The 24,141-nt window shown below is 40.9% G+C and overlaps 1 protein-coding gene across 1 annotated transcript in view; it reads left to right on the top strand.

Moving 5' to 3' along the window:
• CCDC27 (coiled-coil domain containing 27) overlaps positions 1-13,985 on the top strand; it is a 34,498-nt gene extending 20,513 nt beyond the window's left edge. Inside the window, 7 exon segments of the mRNA XM_043993856.1 lie at positions 3,155-3,398; positions 5,211-5,341; positions 5,519-5,530; positions 5,532-5,597; positions 6,241-6,453; positions 12,007-12,111; positions 13,860-13,985. Coding sequence (XP_043849791.1) covers positions 3,155-3,398; positions 5,211-5,341; positions 5,519-5,530; positions 5,532-5,597; positions 6,241-6,453; positions 12,007-12,111; positions 13,860-13,985 — 897 coding nt within the window.
• The last annotated feature ends 10,156 nt before the right edge of the window (positions 13,986-24,141 follow it).

Below are 24,141 nucleotides of genomic sequence, written 5' to 3'. Positions count from 1 at the left end.
AGCAAACTTCAGCAGTCAAGTAATCCAACCCCTATCCTACCACTAAAACATCCTTAACCAATGATCAGCTAGCATTTGCTTGAAGTTACTGCCCACTCCACTTTTGGGTAGCTCTGATTGTTAGAAAGTTACTTTTTTTTTTTTAACCTACTGCCAAATATTGTCAAGATGTTCAAGATGTAAGATAATGCCTTAAAAATACTTTGCAATGCCATATAAATGTCAGTTATTGTTGTTATAAAGTAAGATTCTTTTTATTGGGGTGGGGCTTTCCTTGATTTTATTTGTAACATTTTGATTCCTGCAGCAATAAAAATAATTAAGCCTCATAAGGAGCTCTCTAAAGCATTACCTTCTTGGGTTGGATAAATCCACAAGAGATCTTATTAAAAGCCAATCCATTCTGAGTATATGGAGTGATTCTGAGGTTAAGGCCAGATTAAAACCAGCTTCCTTCTTCTAAGGCCTCAGAATAGGGACACAGGAGATTTCCACCTCACTGAACAGACTCCTCATTCAGTTCATCCATCCGACCATCCATTCATCCATCCTCCCAAAAATATTTATCCAGCATTTCTTTCATGCCTAGCACTGCACTTGGTACTATTTGAGATACAGCTTTTATATAAAACATGTTCTCTGCCCCCTCGTGAATCTCATGAACACCAAAAAAGATATGAGATAAAATATCACATAGACATTTTATCTACCTGATAAATGATGCCCCTTATAGAGGCACATCACACGTAGTAGGTGCTAAATTATTGTTGTAGTTTGTCCTTCATTCTTTTTTTTATAAAAGTATTTTATTATTTTCCAGTTACATGTAGAGATAGTTTTCAACATTTGTTTTTATAAGATTTCTACTTTCAAATTTTTCTCCCTCCCTTCCCTCTCTCCCCCCTCCCCAAGACAGCAAGAAATATGATGTAGGTTATATATGTACAATCACATTAAATATATTTCTGCATTAGTCATGCTGTGAAAGAAGAATCAGAGCAAAAAGGAAAAACCTCAAAAAAGAAAAACAACAAAAAAAAAGAAATAGTATTGTTCAATCTGCATTTAGATTCCATAGTTCTTTTTTTCTGGATTTGGAGAGCATTTTCCATCATGAGTCCTTTGGAACTATCTTGGACCATTGTATTGCTGAGAAGAGTCAAGTCTATCACAGTTGATCAACACCCAATGTTGTTGATACTGTGTACAATGTTCTCCTGGTTCTGCTCCTCTCATTCAGCATGAGTTCATGTAAGTCCTTCCAGGTTTTCTCTGAAGTCCACCTGCACATCCGTTTCTTGCAGCATAATAGTATTCCATTACATTCATATACCACAACTTGTTCAGCCATTCCCCAATTGATGGGCATTCCTCAGTTTCTAATTCCTTGCCACCACAAAAAGAGCTGTTATAAATATTTTTGTACATGTGAGTCCTTTTCCCTTTTTTATGATCTCTTTGGGGAAAAGACCTAATAGTGGTATTGCTGGGTCAAAGGGTATGCACAGCTTTATAGCTCTTGGGGCATAATTCCAAATTGCTCTCCAGAATGGTTGGATCAGTTCACAATTCCATGGAATAATGCATTAGTGTTCCAATTTTTCCACAGCTTCTCTAACAGTTATATTTTCCTTTTTTGTCACATTAGCCAATCTGATAAGTGTCAGGTGGTATCTCAGAGTTGGTTTAATTTGCCATTTCTCTAATCAATTAGTAATTTAGAGCATTTTTTTCATATGGCAATAGATAGCTTTGATTTCCTCATCAGAAAATTACCTGTTCATATCCTTTGACCATTTTTCAATTGGTGAATGACTTGGATTCTTATAAATTTGATTAAGTTCCCTATATATTTTAGAAATGAGGCTTTATCAGAATACTGGCCATAAAAATTGTTTCCCAGCTTTCTTTCCTGCCTCTTTCTAATTTTGGATGTATTGCTTTTGTTTATACAAAACCTTTTAAATTAATGTAATCAAAATCATCCATTTTGCATTTCATTAATATTCTCTATCTCTTGTATTGGTCATAACTGTTCTACTTTCCATAAATCTGAGAGGTAGACTATTCCTTTCTCTCCTAATTTACCTATGGTATCACCTTTTATGTCTAAGTCATGTACCCATTTTGACCTTATTTTAGTATAAGGTGTAAGATGTTGGTCTATGCCATACTATCTGCCATAGTTCTTGCCATACTATCTTCCAGTTTTTTCCAGCAGTTTTTGTCAAATACTGATTCCTATCGTAGAAGCTGGAGTCTTTGGGTTTATCCAACAGTACATCACTAAAGTCATTTACAACTATGTCTCCTGGTGCCTAACCTATTCCATTGATCTACACTCTATTTCTTAGCCAGTATTAAATAGTTTTGATTATTGCTGCTTTATAGTATAGTTTCAGATTTGGTATAACTAGCCCACCTTCCTGTGCATTTTTTTTTTCATTAGTTCCCTTGATTTTCTTGACCTTTCATTTTTCTGGATGAATTTTGTTACTATTTTTTCTAGCTCTATAAAATAATTTTTAGGTAGTCTGATTGCTATGGCACTGAATAAGTAAATTAATTCAAGTAGAATTGTCATTTTTATTATATTAGCTCAGCCTATCCATGAGCAATTGATATCTTTCCATTTATTTAGATCTGATTTGATTTGTGTGAAAAGTGTTTTGTAATTGTGTTCCATAGAGTTCCTGGGTTTGTCTTGGCAAGTAGACTCCCAAGTATTTTATGTTGTTTATCGTTACTTTAAACGGAATTTCTCTATCTCTTGCTGCTGGACTTTGTTGGTTATGTATAGAAATGCTTATGATTTATGTGGATTTATTTTATATCCTTCCTAACAATGGAAGACTCTCAAATAGGAGTGGGCTGATTTGGAAGGTAACAGGATCTCCCTTTCACTTGAGGTCTTGAAATAAAGAAAGGATGACTGCTTGTCAGAGATGCCATCAGAAGGGAATTCTTGTACGTGCAATTGATTCTGAAGCCCATTCTGACTTCTGAAATTCTCTGTGATTCTCTATAGCAAAATCACACCCCCTGATGCTCTTTGGCCTCCAAGAGGATGAAAAACAATTAAAAATAATAACAGCTACTGAAGAACTTTGACAAAATTGTTCCCTTTCCTTACCCCCACCCCTTCTCTTCTCAGACTTCTCATTTTTTTGGGAAAATCCGAAAGCCACCCCACCTCCCTGATGAGTGTCACAGTGAAATGGAAACCAAAATCATTGAGGAAGATGAGAAAGTGTCAGAAGAGGATGTTGAAGTAGTCGAGTATTTAGACAGGGAAATTGAGGAAGAGCTTATGGCCAGGATCAATGAGTATGAGCAGGTGAATGAAGAGCTCCAAGCTGAGCTGGAAATCACGAGAAATGAGTATTCAATCATCTCAGGTATGATGCCATGTTGGGTTGCAGAGCCCAAATGGGTAGAAGACTCACTTTGAGTGCTCTGGGAGGTGGGATACAGGGAATGGTCTGGGTGATCCCCTTTTCCTGTCACTTTCTGGACATCGTCCTCTAAATCTTTTTGCTCAAATGGACCAGGAGAATAGAAATGGCTGGAAGTGTTGTTCAGAGAGAGGGGAGGAAGGGCATGCATGATTTTTTTTTCTTTTTTTTGCGGGGCAATGGGGGTTAAGTGACTTGCCCAGAGTCACACAGCTAGCAAGTGTCAAGTGTCTGAGGCCCGGATTTGAACTCGGGAACTCCTGAATCCAAGGGCCGGTGCTTTATCCACTGCGCCACCTAGCTTGCCCCGGGCATGCATGATTGGTGGGCATGTATGATTGGGTTTTAGAATTGGATTAGGACTTTGCAGACTCTTGACCCAAAGGAAGGCAGCAATGGAGAGATAGTATGGGGAGACAATGAAAATGATGTCCCGGGATGGAAGTCAATGGGATCTTGTTGGGCAAGGGGGGACAGTTGGCATGGTATCTAAGAGAGCACATGATGGGCCTTTCTACTCCTTGCCTTTCCTCTTCCTCCTTCTCTTCTTCATCTTCTCTGTGTGTGTCTTATGTTTTTCCTTCACTGTCTTCTCTCCTTCTTTCTCTTGATTTCTCTTCTCTTTTTCTCCCTCTCCTTCTTTATTCCATTCTCTTCTGCTTCTCCTCTTCATTCTCTTTCTCACTACTCTTTTCTCTTTCTTCTCCTTGCCCCCTTCCTTCTCTTCATTCTCTCACTCTTGCTACTCTTATTTCTCTCCCTCCTCTCCCTTCTAACCCTCATTTTCTCTTGTTCCCTCATTTCCTTTTATCTTTCTCACTTTTCTTCTTCCTGTTCTTCTTTCCCTATCCCTTCTCTTTTTTCTCCCTTCCCTTTTCTGTTTCCTCTACCCTCTTCCTCTTTTTCCATCCCTTCATTCTTTTGCTCTTGCTACTTTACTCTTTTTCTTCTTCCTCTTCCCTGTCTTTTTTTCTCCTTCTTCCTATTCTTTCTCTTACTTTGCTTTTTCCTTTGGTACCTCTTCTCTTCTCTATTTTTTTCCTTCCTGTTCTTTTTCCTTCTCTCTTTCCATTCTTCCTAATGCTTTTTTCTCCTCTTTTCTCTTTTTTCCTTTTTTGGCCTTTCCCTCTTCTTCTTTCTTCTTCCCCTCCTTTTTTCTCCCTTTCCTCCTTCACCATATCCCTCTTCTCCTCTCCATTGTCTCCCTCTTGCTCTTTTGTTTTCTTTTTTCCTTTTCTTCCTTTCCCTCTTCTCCATTTCTTTGTTCATGTTCTCCTTTTCCTTTTCCATGTTTTTCTTTTCTTATCCATTTTCTTTTTCTCCCTCTCTTCTTTCTCCATTTCTCCTCTTCTTCTCTTTCTCCATTTCTCCTCTTCTTCATCTTTTCATTCTTTCTTTCCTTGTTTTCTCTTTCTCCTTTTCTCCCTCTCTTTCCTTTTTTATTCTCTTCCTTGTGTTAATGAGTTTTTCTCTCTCTCTTTTCCCTCCTCTCTTCTTCCTCTTTTTCTCCTTTGCTTTCCTTCTTATCCTCTTCTTCTTTGTCTTTCTGTCTCTATTCATTTCTCCCCTCTCCCACTCTCGTTCTTCCTCCTCACCCTCTTCCTGTTTTCCATCTTTCCTTCCTCTTTTGTCCCTTTTCCCTTCTTATCCTCACCCTCCTCTTTACTTTCTTCTCCTTGTTCTCTTCTTGCTCCTCTTTATTTTTTCCTTCTGGATATTCTTTCTTCTCCTTCTCTTTTACCTTTATTCTTTCAGGAACTATTCTGTCTTTACAAAGACAAGTGGATTTCCAGGAATCCCAACTGCAAAAAACCACACTGGAAAAGGAAACCCTGCAGAAGGAACTTCGAGAAAGGAAAGCTCAGCTTCAAGCCATGTCAGACAAGGTTCTAGTCCCCTCGGTCTTCGGGCCCAGGAAGCTGCTTCCTACTCATTCTGTTACCCAATGAGCACATGTCTACTTGGTTCCCATTGGGTTCAGCCCTGGACCAGGCCTGCTCTTGAGTCTTAGGACCCCAGGAAGCAGCTGCCACACTGAGCATCCTCCCTCCTTTGTCTTTTAGTTCGCCAGCCTTCCGAGAAGAACGAAAACATGAAGAAATGATGGGCATCATTGAGAAAGACAATCTTAACCTCAGACAGGTCCGAGTATTGTTAGATTAAAAATAACCATTGTCATTCTTACCACAGGCCAATGCTCTTACAACCAACAGCACTGAAGGATGAAAATCTCTCTGACCAAAAAAAAAATTCCGAAGCACCAATCACTGGTGCACTTATTTTAAGTAATTACAGATGCCATTTCTATGGTGCTTTATATTTTGCAAGATACTTTATATATATTCCCTCATTTGGCCCTCACAAAAGTCTTGGGAATTAGCTACTGCAGGTTTCATTACCCCCACTTTAGAGATGAGAAAACCAAGGCACAGGGAGATTAAATGATTTGTCCAGGATGGTACAGTTTATAAGTATTAGAGGTGAAATTTGAACCCACACTTTTCAGATTCCAAATCCAGGACTCTTATCTATTGGTGATTCATTATCACAACCATAGCACAATTTTTTAAAGAAGAAGAATATGGACAGTCTCTTGGAGTTTATTCTAATAGCCAAAGCAAATGAATGCTAGTGGGGACTGGCCAGCACTGTTGGGGGGGGGGGCATTGAATTTGATCAGTTTTTGAGCTATTTATACTTGACTTGACTCTCCCAGCCTGTCTTAAGCTTGGGGGGGGGGGATGGCTTGTCTGTCCTCCACTAATTTCTTAGTTCTTCCCCTTAGCATGTATCCGAGCTTGAGTTTGAACTAAGGAAGAAGGAAGAGGTCATCATAGAATATGATAACAAGATCAATCAGCTGGAGGCCCAGGTGAACGTAGATCAGAACCACATGCGGCAGCAGGAGCTGAACCAGGAGAACCTCCTGAACCGCTATGAGGAAATGCAGCAATCCGAACAGCAGTACCGTGTGCTTCTGGAGAGTTGCCAAGCCAGGGTAAAAGCTCTTTCCTCCTCCCCAGGACCTCACTTACACATGGGGAGATGGGGCTTCAGGTTCCCTAGAGTGCACTAGATTACAAGTAAAGGCGGATGACTATTAGAATTAGTGAGCCAGTCAATCAAGAATAATTTATTAAACATTTACTATGTGCCGGGCACCGAGCTAAGTGCCAAGAGATACAGAGAAAGGCAAAAGATAGTCTCCCAGCTGTCAAGGGGCTAACAGTTGCTATACACAGACAAAATATACACAGGAGAAATTGGAGCTAATCAACGTGAACAGGAAGGGGGGTTGGAAGAGGCTTCTTGGAGAAGGTGGGCTTTTAGCTGGGTCTTGAGGAAGCCTGGGATGGAGATGAGATAGGAGAGAATTCCAGGCATGGGACAACCAGTGAAAATGCTGAGTCTTGTGAGAAGGTTCAGTATCACTGGAGGGAGTAAGGTGTTAGGATAGAAAATCTTTAAAAACCTGGGAGGGGGGGTAAGGATTTTATATTTGGTCTTGGAGATAATAGGGAGCCACTGGGAGTGACTTGGTCTGGTTTGTGCTTTAGGAAGATCAATTTTGGCAGCTGAGTAGAGGTAAGACAGCAGTAGGGAGAGGCTTGGGGCAAGGAGACTAAATATTAGGAGAGGGAAATATGCTAGGCATGAGGTGAAAAGGAAATGGATTATGGATCTGGTTGTGTCAGAGGAGGAGAGGAAGCACACTGAGATTGTGCAAATAAAGATCAGTAACAGAATTGTAGGGTTTAGAGCTTGAGGGAATGCTGGGGTCTAGTTGGTCCAACTTCATTTTACATTGAAAATTTCCAACTACAGGTCAAACACCTGCTACACACACACACACACACCTCTTCCACTCTCAGATTCTGTGATACTGAACCTCAATGTGCATGAAGTAAACAAGGTGTCCTCCCCAACCTCCATTTACCATTCTCGCTCTCGCTCTCGCTCTCTCCTCCCAGCCTCCCCCAACTCTTCCTTGGTGCTCTCTGGAATGCCTGTTCCATAATTAACACACTTCTCTTCATTTTGGACTTCTTTTTTTTCACGTTCCATCTAATTTCTGACACTCATGGAGACCAGACATACAAGGGAGAGTCAGAATCCCATTTGCTACCCAATGTCACTTTATAACTCTTCCCTTGCCACTATCATCTCTTTCTTCTTTTGGCATTCATTCTATCCAAATTCAGGTTCAGGTGGTGATTATCTGCTGATCCCTTTCCCTTCCATCCTCCAGGTCATTCTCCCTTCTTTCTCAGGAAGTGGTTTGCCACCCAATTAGCAATCTTCCTCCCCATGCTTATGCTATGGAATTTCAACATATGTATTAATTTTTCCTCAAATACCTTGGCCTCCCAGTTCCCCAATCTCCCATGAATGGCTTACTGTTCCACTCTCCTTTAGCCAAACAGAGGGCTGGTCAGACCCCTGCTCTTAGCATCACCCACAAGAGTTTGACTTCCATGATTAAGCACTCTGAAATCCTTTGGGTGATTATAATCTATCACTTCATCCCTTTCTGTGCCTCACTGTCCCTAAATCTATTCTTCATATTCCCTAGATCTTCCAGTCTCCTCTAATCCTCAGTGCTTTCCCAGGTTATGTACTCCCTGCTCTGGCCTTGCTTTCTTCTCTGCCTAATCTTTTTTTCTTTTCTTTCTTTCTTTTTTTGGTGGGGTAATGGGGGTTAAGTGACTTACCCAGGGTCACACAGCTAGTAAGTGTCAAGTGTCTGAGGCCAGATTTGAACTCAGGTCCTCCTGAATCCAGGCCAGTGCTTTAACCACTACACCACCTGGCTGCCCCATTCTCTGCCTAATCTTAACCAGTTCAATATTGCACAGTTCTCTACACTAGAGCCTTTTGACCACTTCTGATATTGCTGCTTATGCCTAGTGTAACCCAGACATGGGTTACTCTCATAGTCCGCTTCCTCTCTTCCCCTTCACAAGCTTCTGAACAAAGCTGGGGGAAGTCATGTAATGGGGTTGCCCAGTTCCATTACAAATTCATGTCATTTCATTTCAACTGTGTCCTCATTACAGCAAAGCAATGCTCTTACACTTCCCTGATTGATTCTTTTTTTGGTGAGGCAATTCGGGTTAAGTGACTTGCCCAGGGTCACACAGCTGGTAAGTGTCAAGTGTCTGAGGCCGGATTTGAACTCGGGTCCTCCTGAATCCAGGGCCGGTGCTCTATCCACTGTGCCACCTAGCTGCCCCCCAACCCCAATTGGTTCTTTATGTCCTTCCCACAGTAGATGTTCCATTTCTCTATTCAAACCTCCCATACAGTCCCTTCTCCCTTTTCCCTGAACTGCTGAAGACTTTACCTCATATTTCCTTTTTTTTTTTTTTTTGGTGAGGCAGTTGGGGTTAAGTGACTTGCCCAGGGTCACACAGCTAGTAAGTGTTAAGTGACTGAAGTTGGATTTAAACTCGGGTACTCCTGAATTCAGTGCCAGTGCTCTATCCACTGTGCCATCTAGCTGCCCCCTACCTCATATTTTCTTGAGAAAATAGAAACCATTTCATATGTTCCTCCTTCTCACCTTCTTTATATCTCAAAAATCTTGGACACCATCCCCTTCTTATTGCTTCCTCTATCCTTGACTTTAATGATCCTTTTCCTCTCTAAGACCAAACCCTTGTACCATGTACCCTTCATCCCACACTCTCCTACCGTCTCCAGAAGATCAGTCCCACTGATCACTAATTACTCTCCAACTTCTCTAATGTTCAATCTTTCCCTACGAGTTCCTTCCCTATTTCCTACAAGGGGCAGCTAAGTGGTACAGTGGATAGAGCACTGCCCCTGGAGTCAGGAGGACCTGAGTTTAAATCTACTTCAGGCACTTACTTTCTATGTAACCTCAATTGCCTTAAAACGCATCCAGGGCCATCTTCAATCATCCTGATCTATATCTTGCCACTGGACCCAGATGGCTCTGGAGGAGAGAGTGAGGCTGCTGACTTTGCACAGCCCTCCCTCACTTCAATCCAATTTACTACAAGTCATGACATCACCCCTATGTCATGGTCCTTTTCGAGAACAAAGGACAAACAGCAACAACAATTTCCTACAAACATGCGGAAGTCTTCTTCAGCCTTAAAAAAAACCTTGGCGGGGGGGAGGGGGGAGGGGGTGCAGCTAGGTGGCACAGTGGATAAAGCACCAGCCCTGGATTCAGGAGGACCTGAATTCAAATTTAGCCTCAGACACTTAATTACTAGCTGTGTGACCCTAGGCAAGTCACTTAACCCCAATTGTCTCACAAAAAAGAAAGAAAGAAAGAAAGAAAGAAAGAAAGAAAGAAAGAAAGAAAGAAAGAAAGAAAGAAAGAAAGAAAGAAAGAAAGAAAGAAAGAAAGAAAGAAAGAAAGAAAGAAAAAACCTTGGGGAGATGTGATAACTGTCTTCAAATATTTACAGGATTGTCATGTGGAAGAAGGATTAGATTTGCTCTATGGGACCCTGCAGGGCAGAACAAGGAGCAATGAATGGGTCCCAAGTCCCAGTAGGACAAATTGAGGCTTGATATCAGGAAAATCTTTCCAATCATTAGAGCCATCTTAAAGTAGAAGGGACTACCTTGGGAGGTAGTGGGCTCACCATCCCTCAAGGTTTTTGAACAAAGGAAGGAAACAAGCATTTTTAAATACCTATTATGTGTCAGGCTCTCTGCTAAGCTCTTTACAAATATTATCTCATTTGAGCCTCACAACAACTCCGGGGAAGTAGGTGTCTCCATTTTACAGTTGGGGATACTGAGGCAGACAGGGATTAAGTGACTTGTTTGTGGTCAAACAGCTAGTTAAGTCTCTGAGTTCACATTTGAATTCCATTGTGCCACCTAGCTACTTCTAGGCTAGACGACCCTCTAAGGTCCCTTCCAGCCCTGAGATTCTGTGCTCTGTAGGTATGGATACACATAAAATAAAATAATCTATTTTATTATAAATGTAATAGCTCAAACAACGCTCTGGTGGCCCTGTGATCTCATCCATGTGGAGCTGCTCTCCAGCAAAGCAGATTGCAGCTCATCCACACTTGTCCCTTTATCTTTCCACACTCATCCTTGACTCCCCATAAGTTTGCAGAAGGTGTCCACCCAAGATGCTGGGCACCTTCCACAAATATAAGAAAACAAATCAACAGCACAGGGAAACAAACTGTGAAATTAGAGGCATCTGCCTTTAGATTTTTAAAAAGAAGGAAAAGAAAATAGGATAAATCAACTTCAGCAACATAACAGCAATAATCATTTTTGTGTCACCGCCTATTTCCCCATGTTATTTATCAAGTTCAATTGATGTTTTTCATCTTTTTTTTTTTTTTTACAAAATAGTAGGTACAGGCGATCCCTCCAATTTGGCCCCTTTTCCTTTGTATCTTTCCCTATTTATTCACATTCTTTAAAATTAAAAAGGCATTTTTTAAAAATCCATTTTGGTCCAAATCTATGATTTTGTCAGTTTAGGGAATTCCATTTTTTTGTTTTGTTTTGTTTTTTTCTTTTTGGGGCAATGAGGGTTAACTGACTTGCCCAGGATCATACAGCCAGTAAGTGTCAAGTGTCTGAGGCCAGGTCTGAACCCAGGTCCTCCTGAATCCAGGGTCAGTGTCCCCATCTACTGTGCCACCTAGTGGCCCCGGGAATTCCATTTTTTAAAAAATAGTATTTCAGTTTATTTTTTCCCCAATTACACATAAAAATAGTTCTCAACACTCATTTTTGTAAGATGTTGAGTTCCAAATTTTTCTCCTTCCCTGCTTCTCCTCCCCCTCCTGAAGCAAGCAAGCAATAGTGTAGGAAATTCCCGGTGGAGAAAGATCCCTCACCAACACAGGTCAGGAATCTAGTGTGATTTGAAGCCTTTGAGTATTGTTTGGGAAACAGAGGTTAAGTAACTCGGCCAGGGTCACACAGCCAGTCTGTGTCAAAAGCAAGATGTGAACATGGATCTTCCTAATTCCAAGGCTAGCCCTTATCTCCCATTTGTCCCATCCTCATAGTCTTTGGTTGGCTTGTTTTCAACAATAGTTTAGCCAAAAGTTAATTCTTTTCAAATTGACTGATTTTAGAATGTGATCATGAGTTGAAACTGAAAGCCAGCCTTGCTTCTTAGGGAGGACAAAGGGTTCCTTGAACTTGGGATTTTAATTCAAGGGGATCCCTTCCTGAGGCTTCTGTTCTGAGCCAAACCAAAGCTCCTCGTATGGTTAACCATTTTCTGGAAAGGCTTTTTTAGGTGTAGTATTGCTATGTGGGGTAACAGGCAGTGTATACTCCTCCATTCACACTTTCTTTCTTTCCTTCTTTCTTTTTCTTTTGTTTTGTTTTTTTGTGGGGCAATGAGAGTTAAGTGACTTGCCCAGGGTCACACAGCTAGTAAGTGTCAAGTGTCTGGGGCCGGATTTGAACTCAGGTCCTCCTGAATCCAGGGCTGGTGCCTTATCCACTGCATCATCTACCTGCCCCCACAAACACTGTCTGCTGCCCTTTAAGCATCTGGTTCTGGTTCCCTTTTTGTCCACAGCTTGAAAGGTTAAGAAGTAAAATCATGCAGGCTGCATTTAGCACAGCTGGAATCAAGTCTCCATCTACAGAAATTGCAGATGCTGACATCCTAGACGCTTTACAGGTATGTTCCTGACTTCTCACCTTGCTTCCTTGCTTATAGGCATAACTTCTCCCCATACTCAGCTTCAGCTGAGGGAGTGAGGTGGGATGGATGGGGAACAGAGACCCTGACTCACTATTGACTTGTAGTAGGGAAGGGAGGGAGGAAATAGGGGAGAAGCTCATCAGTGGTGGCTTCCTATTTTAACTATTCTTGTTAACTAAGCTGCTGTCAGTATAGCTTAAATTCAGTGCCCTAAGGGAAAGCTCTGTCTACCTTACCTTAGTTACAACTCAGGTTTCCTCTCACAAAAAACAGGCCAGACTAATTTGAAGACAGATGCTCCTAAGGGCATTATTGGCTCCAGAGCCACCTCCTTGAGGGACATTGCCTGTTCTAGAGAGGTGCCAAATTTAGCTGAGCAGGCTGCACTAGATGGTAAATACCTCTGGGGCATCAAATAAAAATGAGAAATCCTGTTCATCAAGTTCTTTCTTTGTCATCATCCCTATATAAAAACTATTGTAACCTGTAGGGAAGGAACTGTATGTGGTGATGACTAGATGGGGGAAGATAAATGACTTTCCTGACTGGGGATGAAACCCCTTGTTTGCAATTTTCAGAGAGTGAACAAGGGAAAACAGACTTGCAATGTGATGGAATTGATTTAGTTTTGACTTTAGGACTTCTCAAAGTTGAAGGATCAGGGAAAGGACCTGGAAACAGCTGTAACTAGGGTGGAGTGATCATGACTTTGTACCAGGGCACCAAATTTTAGAGGGTACCAAGAGTGCTTATAGTCCTTCAGCAACATAGTTGCCAACTAGTTAGCAAGAATAGAGTTAAAATGGGAAACTACCAAATGGAAGACTTTCTCCCTTCCTCTGACCCTCTCCCATTATGATTGTACCCCAGTTGGGGCCTTTCCCTTCTGGGTCCTGCCCTGCTCCCCCAAAGCCCAAAGGAAACTTCCCCAGCAATAGCCATGTGGTATCTTCTGTCTCCCTGTAACGAGGGACTCTACCCATCCTTCCTGAAAATGAATTTGTCTTTAAAAAAATCATTAGATGATGCTTGCCCCGATTACTAGTTATAACTTTGACTGGAAAAGAGGAAACTTGGGAGGAATATAGTACCTAATAATTCATCAGTTTTAAGGAACTCCTGGTGGGAAAACTTCCCAAAGGATTTGAAGGGATTCAGACTTGATCTGCTTGGCCCCAGAGGATAGAACTAGGAAGAATGTGAGGGACTTACAGGAAGATAGCTCTCAGATCAATATCAGAAAAAAAGAAAGAAAGAAAAAAAGACTGAGTTATCCCAGGATGGAAGAGGCTGCCTCGGAAAATAGTGTGCTCTTCCTCTTTAGGAAGAAATTGGCTGACCTCTTCTCAGAGACATCATAGAGAGGATCTCTGTTCAGGCAGAGTTTGGTCCAGGCTATGTAGATGTTCTCAGATATCTCTTCCAACTCTGGATCACCAAGGGAGGTGACCACATTCCTTCTCTAGACATTGCAGAGGACAAGGAACTGGGTTCCATCTGGTATCATTTAGGGGAGCCCCATACAAAAGGGGAAGGGAAAAGACAGAGACTGTGAGCTCCTTGAGGGTTTATTTTGCCTTTTTTTTTTTTTTTGCCTTTTTTTGTATCCCTAGCACTTAACACCATGCCTGACATGGATCTTAATCAGTGTTTCTCAATTGATTGATTATTGATTGAGAAGCCTGGAAAAGTCATTTTCCTCTTTGGATGTGTTTCATTTATAGAGAATCATTAATGAACGACTGGACTTTTATCAGCAGCTGAAACAGAAAGGGGTGAAAGTCCCCCCTCTCCACCAGACGGAGTTGGTGTCCACCATTGCCCCCAAGTCCAAGAAGGGTGGAAAGTAACATCCATTCTGGAAAAATCTCTTAGGATTTGTTCAGCCAAGCTAAGACAAAAGCTATTTTCTAGGAGGTCTATCCTTTCCTGGTGTCTTTGTTTTCTAACTTAGATTTCAGAGACCTTGGCTGGCATGGACCCAGAAGTATGCCTGGGATGTTCAAAGACTTCTCCTCATTCCAGCAGCTTCATTAGCCACCCCGCCTCCCCTCCCTCAACTTCTTCCAGGGATCTTCTTGGTGGATAATTGGTCATGTTTCCCTCTCTCCCACCGCATCCCTTGCTTCTCTCTTCCTACCATTCCCCCATGCTAGTCTTTCCATTCCCATTCTTCTCTGTCCCTCTGCTCTTTTCCTTTCTCTTTTCACATTAATGATTACCCAATTCAGTTTGAGCCACCCCCCCCCTTCCCCTCCTTCTATTTCTCTTCTGTCTCTGACCCTAAAGCCACAAAGATCAGGCAGTAAAGACCAAACACTCTGAGACCTTCTTCCTCACTTCTCACCTGAACCCCATCCTCTCTAGATATCACAGTGGATAAAGCACCTGGTCTGGAATCAGGAAGCCCTGAGTTCAAATCTAGCCTCAGACACATCCTAACTGTATGACCTTGGACAAGTCACTTTAACCTCTTTGCCTTGGTTTCCTCATCTATAAAATGAGCTGGAGAAGAAAATGGCAAACCACTCTGGTATATTTACCAAGAAATCCACAAATGGGGTCACAAAGGGTTGGACGTGACAAATGGTTGAACAACAACAAACAAAAATAGTGTCAGGAAGAAATTTTTAACTTTGTTGGTGTCATGGATTCCTTTGGAATTCTGGTGAAGCCATTGGACCTTTTCATAGAATCCTGTTTTTAATGCAGAAAATTAAAAAAAAAACAACTTGGCATTTCAAAAGAAACTAAAAATATTGAAATAGTTACAAAAATATTAAACAAAACAAGTTCACAGACCCCAGGTTAAGAGCCCCTGGTTTAATGAAAATAACACCCACTTGGGAGTCAGGAAGCTTGACTTCTTATTATAGTCCAGAATGGGTTGCATCCAGGTCCCACCTATTAAAGAGAGCCCATTGTTAAATTCTCAGTGTAAGGATTTATACCATGGGAAATCAGCAAATGCTACAAATCAGGGCTGAATTTATTGTTCTTTTGATTTCTACAATTACTTAAGTTTGACTTAAGAAAATGTTAATAATGCAAATTATTAATGCCTACTTAAAAGTTTGTTATAAGGACATTATATACCACCCTGCTTCTCCCCACCACCTTGTTGTTAAATATTTACTAACATATTGTTGTTGTTCAGTCCTATAGGACTCTTCAATGACCCCACTTGATACTGGAGTGGTTTGCCACTCATTTTACAGATGAAGAAATGGAGACAGGATTAAGTGACTTGCCCAGGGTCACAGAGCTAGTAAGTGACTGAAACTGGATTTGAACCCAGGAAGTTGAGTCTTCCTGACTCCAGTTCTAGTGCTCTAACCACTGTGCCACCTAGCTGCCCCATTCACTAGCATCGCACGGCTGAAAGACTTAGCTCTATTACCAAATGTTTGGCTTTGAGGGAGCCCCTCTTTCTCTTTGGGACTCAGCTTCCACTTCTATAAAATGAGGGGCTATGGAAGTGCATGACCACCCTGAGGTCTTTTCCATGTCTAAAATGTCATTAAAATTTGGTTGCCTGGAGGCAGCTAGGTGGCCAGTGTTCAAATCTGGCCTCAGACACTTGACACTTACTAACTGTGTGACCCTGGGCAAGTCACTTAACCCCCATTGCTCAGGTCCTCCTGAATCTAGGGCCAGTGCTTTATCCACTGTACCACCTAGCTGCCCCCTTATTTTGATTATTTACAATTAAAAAGCTTTTGCAAAGACAAAACCAATGCGACCAAAATTATAAGGGAAGCAGAAAAGTGGGAAATAATTTTTGCAACAAGTATCTCTTATAAAAGCCTCATTTCTCAAATATATAGAGAACTGAGTCAAATTTCTAAAAATACAAGTCATTCCCCAATTGATAAATGATCAAAGGATATGAACAGGCAGTTTTCAGACAAAGAAATCAATGCCATCTATAGTCATATGAAAAAAAAATTCTCTGTCACTATTGATCAGAGAAATGCAAATTAAAACAACTCTGAGATACCACCTCACACCTATCAGAGTGGCTATATAACAAAAAAAGGAAAATGTTGGATGTTGGAGGGGATATGGAGGAATTGGGATGCTAATCCACTGTTGGTGGAGTTGCGAACTTATCCAACCATTCTAGAGAACAATTTGGAACTATGCCCAAAGAGCTATCAATATTTTTATCCAGCAATACCACTGCTAGGTTTTTATCCCAAAGATATCCCCAAAAGAGAAAAAGACCTATTTGCACAAAAATATTTATAGCAGCTCTTTTCTTGGTGGCTAAGAATTGAAAAAAAAAAAAAGGAATGCCCATCAATTGGGGAATGGCTAAACAAACTGTGGTATATGATTGTAATGGAATATTATTGTGCTATAAGAAATGACAAGCAGGATGATTTCAGAAAAACCTGGAAAGACTTGTATGAACTGATGTATAGTGAAGTGAACAGAACCAAAAGAATGTTGTGCACAGAAACAGCAATGTTGTTTGATGAAGAACTATGAATGACATTATTCTCAGCAATATAAAGATCCAAGACAATCCCAAAGGACTAATGATGAAGCATACTATCCACTTCCAAAGAAAGAACTAATATTGATTGAATGCAGACTGAAGGATGTTATTTTCACTCATTGTTTCTTTTATAAAAGTTTCCTTATACAAAATTACTAATATGGAAATGTTTTATATGATTGCACATGTATAATCCATATCTGATTGCTTATCACCTTAGGGAGGGGGGAAGGAAGAGAAGGAAGGAAAGAAAGAATTTGGAACTCAAAACTTGAAATAAAAATGTTTATTAAAAAAAAAGTCTCTGGTTCTCCCTTCCTCGATGGTTAATTCTCTGACAGAGACATTCCTTGCCTCCTTCCTGCATAACCAGAAGTGGCTGGGGGAACCCATCTCAGCTCTGCTTATGCTTCAAGGAAGTGTGTTCTCACCAGAGTAGATTGTGAGAAAATAATTACAAGATAAGGGTGTTTCAATTGTGAGACATGGCAGTCAATGGCACAGGACTGCCAGCATGGCCTGCCTACATCAAAAAAGGTACTGTGTACTATGAGCAGCAGCTCAAAGGAAATGTGACATGAAGAAATTTAGAGACATTTCCACTCCAAATGTTCATATGTACTATTTGTGCCTGACCTATGGCAGAGCCTTCTGAGATTGTACTGCCCTGAGCAGTCCCAGTCAGATACACTATATCTTGACCCCAACATAATGATGTCATCTCAGTCCTCTTGAGAACTAAGGACAACATCTACCAAGATAGAGATGTGTATGATTCACCCCATTACACTAGGAATTTTAAAAAGCAGATCAGGGGCAGCTAGGTGGTGCAGTGGATAGAGCACTGGCCCTGGAGTCAGGAGTACCTGAGTTCAAATCCGGCCTCAGACACTTAACACGTACTAGCTAAGTGACCCTGGGCAAGTCACTTAACCCCAATTGCTTCACTAAAAAAAAAAAAAAAAAAAAAGGCAGTTCAGCAAAACTGACAGATGAACCAAGATTGACAGCGACTGCAACGCTCCAATAGTACCCAAACTCTGCAGAGAAGGTAGAGGTGAGGTTTTTTTCCTCTCTTCTTCTTGGTTCCTCTAAATATACAATGTTGGTTCTTGGATTTTTTGATGTTTCCATATACACTGTTTCAGTCATTGTCTCAATTGTTTTTTCTAGTTCTGTAATCCCTTCAGTTTCAGTCCCTATATCTTCCTAGGGTTCTCTGAATTCTTTATATCTGTAGTTTATTACAGCACAGTAATATTTCATTATGTTCAGGTACCACAGTTTGTTTAACTATAAACCACTTATAGGGCATCTATTTTGTTTCTTTGTTACTACAAAAAATGCTGCAATAAATCTTTTAGTGTATTTGAGAACTGTTACTCTTTTTGACCTCCTTGGGATATATGCCTAACAGTGGGATCTCATGGTCAAAGGGGATGGTCATTTAAATCACTTTCTTAGCAGAGTTCCAAATTCCTTTCCAGAAGGGTTGAACAAATTCACATCTCTACTGTCTATTAGTGTTCCTGCCCTTCCACATTCCTTCCAATATCGACTATTTCCAGCTTTTGCCATTTTTGCCAATATGCTGAAGGGTGAAGAGGATGGAGAGGTGAAACCTCAAAGTTGATTTATATTTCTCTTATTATTAGTGCCTTGGAGAAATCTAAGATACAGCTACTAATAGTTTGTAATTCTTGGTTGTGTGTGTGTGTGTGTGGGAGAACTATTTATACATAATCCATTGTTTCCTTCAAAATTTTATCTAAACACCACTGTGGAAATTTCCCTGATTTCTCCCAGCTACTAATGTCCTCCACCCCCTCCTCACCCCAGTCACCAAAATTATCTTGTCTTTATTGCATATTTTGTGTGTGCCTATTTATGTACATGTTGTCTCTCCCCACCCCACCCACCATGTAAGTTTCTTAAGGGCAGGGACATGATTAACAATCTCCTTTGATCCTTTTTCTCATTAATATAAAGGTTCTTGAGTTATTCTATAGGAAAAGACATTGGAAAGAGTAGTTGAATCTTGGAATTTTAGAGCTGGAGACCATGTTGAAAATTCTCTGATTCAACTCCATCACTTTGAAGATACAAAGAAGGGATGAGAGGCACATGTCATCTTTATTTAAATAAACTAGCCTAGTTCACATTTTCCATGTGTATCATTCTATCTCCTGTCTTCATGCCTTTGGAATTCACTCTTCTTGCTTCTGCTCCTCATCCTTAACTTCCTCTCAAGGCTCACTTCAAGTACGACCTCTTATGAGAGCCCTTTTCTGATTCCTCCTTTTTTTTTTAATGCTCCCCATGTTATCTGCAAAATAATTTTTTATTTAATTTCTATATATTTAATTTACTTATCTATATGCAGATGTGTGTGTCCTCCCATCCCTCTCTTATCTCCCCCCACTCCTTAAATATAAGTTCCCTGGGGGCAAGAACTGGTTCATTTTTTTCTTCATATCCCTAGTGCCTAGCACATAGTAAGTGCTTAATAAGCATTCATTGAAATTAATTACATTTATATTATTATTTTAAAGATTATTTTGGGGAGGGGGTTGTTTGTTTTTGTAGGGCAATGAGGGTTCAATGACTTGCCCAGGATCACACAGCTAGGAAGTGTCAAATGTCTGAGGCCAGATTTGAACTCAGGTTCTCCAGAATCCAGGGCCAGTGCTCTATCCACTGCACCACCTAGCTGCCCCCATTACATTTATATTATTAAGACCCCAATGTGCTTTTTGTATCTGAGGGCAGGTGGGCTTTTAGGGATCATTCACATTTCATTTTCCACTTATCTGAGCAGCTTAGCTAGGGACTCACACCTTCACTGATTCCCCCTTCTAATTACCTCTCTGCTTTGTACCATGGCTATGGACTGTTCCTCCAGATCCAGCCAGCTGTCTCCCAGATGTGTCCTTCAGGTCATGAGAAAGATCAGAAAAGAGAATGTCCATGGTTCAATAGAGCACATTCCCAGTAAGGGGGAAAGGATTGAAATGACATTTGTTCAGTCATTCATTCAATCACTCACTCATTGATAAACTTCTCAAATACCTATTATAAGAGTAACACATTTCTTTAGTAGGTACTCTGAAGTTTACTTCTAATATATCCACCCTTTAGTTTCTTTGGCTTCCTTCAAGATGGCTCCAATTCTTCTGCAGGAAGCCTTTCTAGGTCCTTCCTCTGCTAGTGTCATTCCTCTTGTATGTGCCTAGTTACTTACTTGTCTTTGCCCATTAGATTGTAAGCTTCTTGAGGGCAGGGACTATTTTTACCTTCTATTCCCAACACCACACAGTGGCTGGCACATAGTAAGTGATTAATAAATGCTTGTTGAGAACTGAGAAAATCTCATCATCTCTATTGGGGGGGGGCAATTGGGGTTAAGTGACTTGCCCAGGATCATACAGCCAGTAAGTGTCAAGTGTCTGAGGCCGGGTCTGAACTCAGGTACTCCTGAATCCAGGGCCGGTGCTTTATCCACTGCTCCACCTAGCTGCCCCTCATCATCTCTATTTTTGAAGAAACAAGCTCAGAGAGGTTAGATACCTTGCCCAAGGTCACAAGGCACTCTACCTGCCCTATCTACATTTGACACCTAACCATTTTATCCATAACTCAGACTCTATGGAAACAGCTTTGTTATTCCCAGGGAGGAGTCCCTTTATCTCCAACAGAAATGTCACCACTCTTCTGGATCTGATTTTTACCAGCAAGAAAAAATGTGTTTGCTGGAATGGATGGGATCTTTTACTTTTACATCTTAGCTTCTGTGATAAGAAAGCAGAGGTAAACTAGAAATAGCTTGATGTACAGTCTAAATTGGGTGAAAGCAAGTTTCAGAGGATTCAGAGAAAGGAGAAGTAGGATCTTATGCCCTAAACTTCTATGAGGGAAGTCAGTCCAGGAGAGATAGGAATTTCTCAAAAATGAAGTCCTAAAGACGTTAAGGGGTAAAATTCTTTTGAGGAGGAAAGGGGAGCTGTCCAAACAGGCCAATGTGGAAGCATAGGGAACTCTTCAATATAGATTTATAGAAGACATGTATGATCAGTCAGTGGGTCAGTCAATAAACATTTATTAAGCACCTTCTATCTGCCAGGCACTGGGTATATTAAAAAAAAAAAATAAAGGTAAAGCATAGTCCCTGCTCTCAAGGAGCTCACAGTCTAATTGGGGAGACAACATACAAGTAACTATGTCCAAACAAGCTAGATGTAGGATAAATTGGAAATTTTGTGTGGAAGATGGAAGCAAGAGCAGACAATGGAGGATGGGTTGGTGTAGTCCTGTAACAATAGTATCAAGAATGCTAAAGCTCAGGATTAAAGAAATCTGATGGGAAGAGCAAAAGATAACAAGGAAAAAGAGGGATTTGTTTTGTTTTTAGCTCTTTTGGGTGGTAGTGGGAGTATCAAAGAAAGTCTTGAACTAGACTACTTTTTTTTTGGTGAGGCAATTGGGGTTAAGTGACTTGCCTAGGGTCACACAGCTAGTAAGTGTTAAGTGTCTGAGGTCGGATTTGAAATCAGGTCCTCCTGACTCCAGGGCCAGTGCTCTATCCACTGCACCACCTAGCTGCCCCTAGACTACTTTTTGATAGGATCATGAGAATACTGTAGCTATAGTTATGTAAATTTTAGGCAAGTATATGGTAAAGTATCTTTGGTGGTATTGTGGAAAAGATTTCCATGTATAAAAGGTTCAAGAGATGTCATTTCTGGGCAATTAATCATTTTATTAATCCTGCTAGAATATAATAAAAAGGGATCAGTGGCAATCTCAAATGCCAAAGACCCTTCAAGGGACCCACTCCACACATATGTCCTTGGAAGAGTGGGTGTTCCTGAGGGTTGCAATGGACTCTGATTGATTAACAAGTAATAAGAGAATGAGAGGTGGATCTATTCTAATGAGGGGTTGGGGAACATCACTGATTATGTCACTCATTAACAAAGAGACTATCTCAAGCCAGAGAGGCAGCTAGGTGGTGCAGTGGATAGAGCACGGGCCCTCAAGTTGGGAAGATCTGAGTTCAAATCTCAGCTCAGACACTTACTAGCTGTATGACCTAGCAAGTCACTTAACCCCCAATTGCCTTAAACATTTGGGATCATCGCCAGTGTTCCTGATATATATCTTGCCACTGGACCCAGATGGTTCTGGAGGAGAGAATAAGGTTGGTAACCTTGCACAGCCCTCCCTCCCCTAAATCCAATTCATTTTGAATCATGACAATTGCCTCAATGTCATTGTCCTCTTCAAGAATGAAGGACAAACAACAAACAACAGTTGGATGGGATAACAATTCCAAGATCTCATCTCATCATCCACCCTTCCCTTCAGAGAATTAAGTTTTGATCTAATCACCAAATGAGTAAGGGAGAAAACCCTGTATCTTTGTAGTATTAACAATCAGTTATTTAATAATCATTTCTCTCATAATGGAGACACATTGGGTAGATATTAGGTAGATTCATAATTGGTTGACTGTCCATACCTAAAGAGTATCAACTAATGGTTTAATGTCAACTTTGAAAGAGATCTAAAGTGGAATTCTCCTGGGATCTTTGAAGTCTCCAGTGAAAGTTCCCTAGGGACCTGCTTTTGGAGGTTTATTGTTTGTTTTACCTTTTAATCAATGACTTGGATAAAACCATATATGGTCAGGTTTATCAGGTTTGCAAAATACACAAAGCTCAAGCTGGCATACTGAATAACGAACAACAACAACAACAATAATACCAATGTAGGCTTGGTATAAGGAAAAGCATCCTAATAATTAGAATTGTCCAAAAGTGGATTGGGATTGGGGGAGGGAAGGAGAGACAGAGACAGAGAGGGAAAAACAGAGACAGAGACAGAGAGACAGACAGAGACAGAGAGAGGAAAAACAGACAGAGACAGAGACAGAGAGAGGGAAAAACAGATAGACAGAGAGATAGAAACATGGAGAGAAAATGAGATGGAGAGAAAAAATGAGAGAAGAGAGAGAGGGAAAGAACATTATTTGTTGTGGATTTATTATATTTTTGGTCACTGTGCTAAGTACTAGGGTAACCTATATATACATGCAAACAAAACTATCCCAGTCCCTCCAAGGATTTTAAATGCTAATGAAGACACCATACAAAGGGGAGCTGGGAAGGGAGGAGTGGGGAGCATGCCTTGTTGGGAACTGAATGACCACTTGTTGAGTATCTTGTGGCTGAGATTCTCTGTCCCAGATGCATTTGACTTTAGTAGCTACTGAGATCCCTTCTGACTCCAAGATTCCATCACCCATTCTCTTCCTCTCTGTTGTGTCACTATTGATCTTAAAAAAATAATAATGAATAAAAGAGCCCATGCTTCTGCTTAGTTAAATGTTACTATGTTAAGCTCACGGAATGCTGCTCAAGGACATGGAGAACCCTTCCACCTTTGAGATTTTGTGATTCTGAGGAACAGGAATAAAAGGACAGAGCGTTTCCTCCTGCTTCAGCTCAGTGCTCCCAGGAAATTATCCACTCTCCCTACCACAATTTCTCCCTGGTTTTCCCTCTCACATCAGTCTTTCCTGCATTGGGACTGCTGCATTCTCAGCATAGGCAGCACACACACACACACACACACACACACACACACACACACACACACACACACACACACAGAGGTTTCTCTCTCTATATACACACACACACACACACACAGGTACACACAATGTATGCATGCATAAACTATCTGTTATTATTATTTTTTTTGCTTTAGGTTTTTTTTTTTTTGCAGGGCAATGAGAGTTAAGTGACTTGCCCAAGGTCACACAGCTAGTAAGTGTCAAGTGTCTGAGGCCAGATTTGAACTCAGGTCCTTCTGAATCCAGGGCCAGTGCTTTATCCACTGTGCCACCCAGCTGCCCTGTATGCATGCATAGAGACATAGATACACACAGAAGACACGTATGTGGGAGGGTAATTGGTCTCCTACCAACAAATGCTGTCACAGAAAACAAAGATAAGAGCCAATGAAGTATTCAGTTTTGCCTGTGTCCACTTGAAAAAAAAAATCTAATTAAATTTGAAGGGAAGTTTGAGATTGGAAGCCTGAAAATTGGTCAGTCCTGAAGGCAACTGATGCAGTTCGAGAGTTCCAGAGAATCTAAACTTAGAATAGCTTTGTGGTGAGTGACCCCTACCCTCATACCAGAGGGTGATGTTGTAGGTGAGTGACATAGGGAAAGCTTTGCTTTCTCCACCTTCCTAATAGGTTGTGTTGGTAGATGCTAGATAGATTCCTAATTGGTTGACTGTCTAGACTCAAAGACTATCAATTAATGGTTCAATGTCAACTTTGAAAGAGGTCTAAAGTGGAGGTCCCCAAGGATCTTTTTTTGTTTGTTTGTTTTTACAGACAATGGGGGTTAAGTGACTTACCCAGGGTCACACAGCTAGTAAGTGTCAAGTGTCTGAGGCCGGATTTGAATTCAGGTACTCCTGAATTCAGGG

Source organism: Dromiciops gliroides, chromosome 3 (assembly GCF_019393635.1).
Source record: "Dromiciops gliroides isolate mDroGli1 chromosome 3, mDroGli1.pri, whole genome shotgun sequence".
Taxonomy (NCBI): Eukaryota; Metazoa; Chordata; class Mammalia; order Microbiotheria; family Microbiotheriidae; genus Dromiciops; species Dromiciops gliroides.
This window is presented reverse-complemented; position numbering and strand designations above follow the sequence as displayed.